The sequence below is a fragment of the Azolla caroliniana genome, unplaced genomic scaffold, assembly GCF_043228905.1.
Source record: "Azolla caroliniana isolate FFs.n. ecotype wild unplaced genomic scaffold, voAzoCaro1.0.p SCAF_1, whole genome shotgun sequence".
NCBI classification, from domain to species: domain Eukaryota; kingdom Viridiplantae; phylum Streptophyta; class Polypodiopsida; order Salviniales; family Salviniaceae; genus Azolla; species Azolla caroliniana.
Window position 1 is genome coordinate 17,580,330 of NW_028230436.1, and position 6,023 is coordinate 17,586,352.

A 6,023-nucleotide genomic window follows, 5' to 3' on the forward strand; every position below is an offset into this window, starting at 1 on the left:
ACTTTGTATACTACCAATCTCTTTTTACCTCAAGAGCTAGTGCATGAAAACAAATCTTGGTGGGATGCATAATCAAACAAGGGTGCACCTCTATGTGGATAATTGTGGATGTATTGGAATGGATAAATTTGCACATGTGCATGCGTTATGTGGGTTGAGGTCACTAATAAGTTAACATTGTAGTGTTTAGCTACAAAAGAACATTTTCCTTGCGGTACAATTTCATCGTCATTGTCCATAACCATAGTTACAAGGGTAAGTAGTGTTTTATGGTGGATTATCTCAAACAAGATAATGGCAAAACAAACCATACTTCACATGTCATAGATCCAAATTCAAACAAACTTACATGAGCAATTCGGATAGGCATACAAATATAAGAGCATGTGATAGAATGTGATGACGATTTTCAGGTTATTATCTAGTTAGCCCATGTTTTGTCTGAAACGCATTACAAAATAAGTTGCAAGATTATGAACAAAACATGGCAGAAGTATCAAGGTCGACACAGTTGTCCGGCAACCCCACAGCTTCACCTCCCCCAAGATGATGTGCTGGGATTTGGTGTGAGAACCTTGTGATCTCTCCTTTTGGGATACATTGCACATCTTCATTTTCTTTCACAAAGAAAACTGATCTATATCCTGCCACTGGAAAGAGCGGGGTAATCAGTACTCCCAACTCTTCGTTATATTGTGAAACCACAAGCACTGGCATGCAATCAGATGTCATGCCTCTCTGAGGTTTCCACTTCTTATACATAGCCCATACATCGCCTTTTTGAGGGTAAATCTTAAAAGTGTTTGGCTTCCTTCCGAATTCATATGCTACTAAATGTGAGAAGATACTAGTTGTGTTCCTTTCTATTTCTTCTCGAAGTTCAAATTCACCACATGTATAAGCAAAACCTGAATTTAGCCACTTACGAACATCTCTAGAGACTGGTTCGGATGGATATAGCCACTTCATGAGGACTGCGAAAGGATAAACTGATACCACTTTCGTGATATGGGCATAGAATCGGGGCAACCCATCATCGTCATCATAGACCGCCCATATTTGTCCTGGTTCAAAACTCTCCTCTTGCCTCTCCTTATCGAAGTTGTAGATATCACTCTCTGGGACTTGATATATACCTTCTTCTATGGTTTCTTCTGAACTACTTTTACAACTATTATTTGCCTCTTGGGTCTCCATGGACGAAAGCTGAAATGTCACTGATATATTCATATGAATCAACTTTCGAGAGCTTGCACTGGAGCTACTACACCCTTCTATATCTTCAGACTTTGTGATAGCAGGATCTCTTCTGACATCCATAACTTTCAAGCTATCTTCATTAAATCCCTTCATGATATGCATTTTCAGTGTCTCAAAAGCTTGAGCTTTCATGGTTTGGACTGAGTCTTCGGCATTAGGCACATATGCAGACTTCGTAGAATTCTCACCTGCAATAAACTCTTTGTCCATATTGATAAAAGATCCTAGAACATCGGGATCATCTTTTTTGGTTCTTGACCTTTTGTCTATTTCTAGCGCTGATTGAAAAATATTTTGGTCGAGGATTGTTTGCTTTTTCGGTGACTTCTTCATTTTCTTTTCCAAACTTTCTATTGATGACAGTGAATCATTACCAATATAAGACCTCTTCTTGTTTGAAAAATTTGCATCAGATTTCATGCCGTTCACTATATCCTCACGTAGATGATCTTGTGTCAAGTCATTACCATGAGTGTCTTCTACAGGCATCTTTCCATTATCCTTTGCTTTCTTTTCCTCATCTTCTGGTTTCATTCCACAATTCAGTTTCTTTGACCTGTCATCAGATGGATCACATTTCTGTTCAACCAGCTCATTTTCATTATCAGATGGCACATTTTTTCGATGAGCTGGGTCATTGTCACATATAGCATTTTGCTCTGCTAGCATCCAATCATTATCAAATGGCACGCTTATTCGACGAGAGGGTTCCTTGACTCGAGCAGTTCTTTTATGTGCTAGGTCCTTTTCTACATAAAATGAAGCACCGCCTTCTTTATGTTCCGACATTCCTTCATCATCAGATGGAGAGCTTTTGCCATGTGGAAGCTCTTCTCCACCATCAGATGGAGTGGCTTTCTGATCTTCCAGGTTTTCTCCACCACCAGATGGACCAATTTTCTGATGTGGTAGATACTTTCTACCACCAGGACCGCTTTTTTTGTCATCTCTATCTTCTCCATCATCAGAGAAAGCACATATTGGATCTATCTGGGTATCAAATGGAGTAATTTCTTGATCTTCTTGATCATCTACACCATCCAATGAAGAACTGTTCATATGTGCTAAGTTATTTTCATCACCAGATGGAACACTTCTTCGATCTGCATTCCTTGTATGAAGGCCATTTTTGCCATCAAATGGAGCACTTTTTTGGGGTGCTAGCTCTTTTTCATGATTTAATGAACGCTCTTTTCCACCATCCAAAGGGGCAGCTTTTGGATCCTTGAGCTCCTTTTCTCTGTTGAATGGACTACCTTTCTGATCTGCCCCCTCCTTTCCACCACCAGATTTCACAGTTATCTTATCTTCTCGCTTCTTCTCATCGTCACATTGCTGGCATTCACTTTGTGAATATTTTCTTTCAGTGGCAACGAATTTGGCAGCAAAGAAGGGTTGCAAGCAATGTCTACATTGAACATATTGGCATTCAAATGATTCCAGAAGCTCAGAAGGACCCTTACACTTTGTACACTCAGTCCAAAAGAATCCTTCTTTCGGTTGAGATACATTACCATCATTACTACCAGTAACCTTTATAAGATCCCTTTCTTGTTCAAAGAAGTCAAAAGCGTCTTTCACAAGCTTAAATGCAGCACTTGCACTTGGAAACTTGTTCTTGTCAGGATGAAGCAAAAGTAGCAACTTCTTATATTGCTTGCGAATGGTTTCTTCATCGGTATAGCGTTTCACTTGCAAGATTTTGTGCCAGTTAGAGGCAAAATTATCTGATACCTCATGAGCACTACTTTGTACATCTAATACTGCCATAAAATGTTGAAGACCACCCAAACTTGGGTCAAGACGTTGTGCTTTAAGAATAAATCTCTTTGCTCCGGTATAATCTTCTAAAATTAACTTCTCCTCTGCAATTGTTCGTGCTTTTATGGCTTCTTCTTTGTTGCATTCCATGATAAGAATGTATCTATTTTTTCTATAAAAGCTCTTTGGAATTACACAGCTACATATATTTTTGACCAATATCCCAAATAGCCACTATCTGAACAATATATAGCTGGAACTTTGAAGCTTCGTAATCGCCATTGGAGACTTTATATGTAAAAAAGAGTAAACAAGAAGAAGAAACTTCAGTTTAGCATGTACTAAAATCTGCCAAACATGCAAAGGCTATTTGAAATGATAAAAAAGAAAAATAGAAAAAAAAAAACGCATCCTAACTTCAACATGAACAATGAATAGAAAAGATTCAAGAGAAAACCCTGAAATTCTATCAAGACATAAGTCCAATAAATAAAAGTACTAAGAATAAGAGGGCTATGAGATTTCATATGATAATGAACAGAAAAGATGCAAATGTTTATCTGTGAAGAAAACAATAAGTTTGCTCCTAGTTTCAATAGGAACAAACTCTAATTTTCTTTCAATGGTAAGAACCCTATATTTCATCCACGTTTCAACAAGAAACCCTAACTTTCATCCTACCCTAAAAAGGGACAACCCCGGAACTTTTTCCCAGCTTCAACAGGAACAAACGCTAAATTTCATCCTAACTTATCCAAAAGAGAAGGAACTTATCAAAGTGTCCACAAAAGTAAGGAACCCTAAATTTCATCCAAAACTTCTATAGAAGGAACCCTACATTTCATCAATATAAGAAATCCTACATTTTCCACTCAACTTTTACAACGAATGAGCAGTAAAACTTATTTACGGCTCAATAGAAGAAACCCCAATGCTTCATTCAAGCTTTCAGTAGAAGAAGTCCTGAATTTTCAACTAAACTAAAATTAGAAAAATCCTAGTTAAACTTGTCCTCCAAGCTTTTTTATCCAATCTAAATTTCAACCAAGCTCCTATGGAATAAACTCTAAATTTCAACCAAGCTGCTATGGAAGAAGCCCTATATTTTCATCCGACATTGCATAAGCGAAACCCTACATTTCTTCCAGGCGTCGGTACAGGAAACCTTAGATTTCATCTAAAGCTTCAACAAAAGAAACCCTAATTTTTATAAATGCTTCAAGATAAGAGATACGAGATTTTATCCACCCTTCAATGGTAAAACAAAATGCTATAATTCCATCCAACGTTCAATCATGGAATAAACATAAGATAAATCTGCGTGTTCTGAAAAACCCTAAAATTTCAAACCAGGCTTTAATGGAAAGACACTAGAGGAATCTAGAGCCAAAACAGAGCTACCGCAGCAAAAACAATATTCAAAGAAAAAAACAGACGCAGAATAAATTCATTTTTATTTGAAGGATCCAAAAAAACACCTGAAATGCGTCCGACAAAGTTGGGTGTATGATGTGATGAGGGACAGAGAGAGAGAGAGAGAGAGAGAGAGTGCGTGTGTGCGGTTTTTCTTTTTGTGTTGGGCTCTCTCTCTCTCTCTTTCTCTCTTTTTCATGCAGGAAGACAGTCTGAGGTTTGCATCTTCTTTATTAAATACATACCTTTCACGATGTCACTCACATATGTATACAGTATATGTATGTATGTACATATATGTACATAATCAACTCAACAGTGACTGACTCACCAACACACTAACACTATGTATGTATCACGCGATTGGTATGATATGGCTGGCAGGCAGGCAGGCAGCCCAGCCCAGCACAAGCACAAGCACAAGCACAAGCACAAGCACAAGCACAGCAAAGGGGGAGGGGAGGGGTTGAGGGGGATGAAAACATTACATACATAAATCATAATATTCTCTTCATATTGACCTGACGAGATGAAATGATATTGCACGCCCACCCCACGATGAGCCTATACATATGGATAGGCGATTTTCTTTTTCCTCACCATTTTCTAGGGTTATTTTAGGAATTTTGGGTGTTGGGTGCAAGAATGGATGAAGGCAACCCATGAAAGGATTGCATGATGAAATATGACTATTATTTATCTAATTATTTATTTCAATTTCAATTGCTAAAATAATTGTAAAAAGTAAGATGTGGAACCTACACAGATAGCTAACTTAGCCAAACAACAGAGTATTAAACAATTAGGAATTACACATAGTCCGCAGATGGAGTACACAGTGAGAGAGAGAGAGAGAGAGTTAGCAGACAACACGCCAAAGATTTCTATTACAAAAAGATTATGTACATTCAATGTGCTCACAAAGCACTTTTTATACAAAGGGTGTACTGACACAAGTACAATTCATGAGCTCACGCCAAAGATTTCTATTACAAAAAGATTATGTACATTCAATGTGCTCACAAAGCACTTTTTATACAAAGGGTGTACTGACACAAGTACAATTCATGAGCTCAGACCGTTGATTGACCTATAATATTCCTATATTAGGCCCAATTCCCAAAAACCTTATGCTCTTTTAGCCAATCCGATATATGGCCTTCAATCGCTCTGGCTTCCGACTCTTCTAACCAATCCGACTACCTGTTGACCTTGTCACTCAACACTCCCCCTATCATGGACACGACAACAATCATGGCAAGATTCGAACTCTTGACCACTTGTATAATAATCAAGTGTTATGTTCTAACCAACACATCCAAATACATAATCATGTTATAAAAATCTTAATAGATTATTAATAGGAGTTTTTAGAAAGTTCTAGAACTAGAAGGTTCTAGAGGGTTCTAGAATATTCTAATGTATGTACTTCTTCTCACATTATAAATACTTATAGCCTCCTTAGTCCCTTTCAAGGGATTCGACGTCAGTCATTGACACATCAATCTAGTATTCTTGTTTCGCCCCATCTTGTGTCCTTGATCTTTATCTTTGTCTTCATGCTCTTGTGTCATTCCTAGTTGCTTAAG

The 6,023-nt window shown here is 37.8% G+C and overlaps 1 protein-coding gene across 1 annotated transcript; it reads right to left on the minus strand.

The window, feature by feature from the left end:
• Nucleotides 1–292: 292 nt before the first annotated feature.
• LOC147869115 (uncharacterized) lies at nt 293–4,553 on the minus strand. The gene is made up of 2 exons (XM_087326595.1): nt 4,500–4,553; nt 293–3,309 (listed from the first exon to the last, which is right to left on the minus strand). The coding sequence occupies exon 2, from the start codon at nt 3,169–3,171 to the stop codon at nt 472–474; it is 2,700 nt and encodes an 899-aa protein (XP_087182721.1). The 5' UTR covers nt 3,172–3,309; nt 4,500–4,553; the 3' UTR covers nt 293–471.
• Between the last annotated feature and the right edge of the window lie 1,470 nt (nt 4,554–6,023).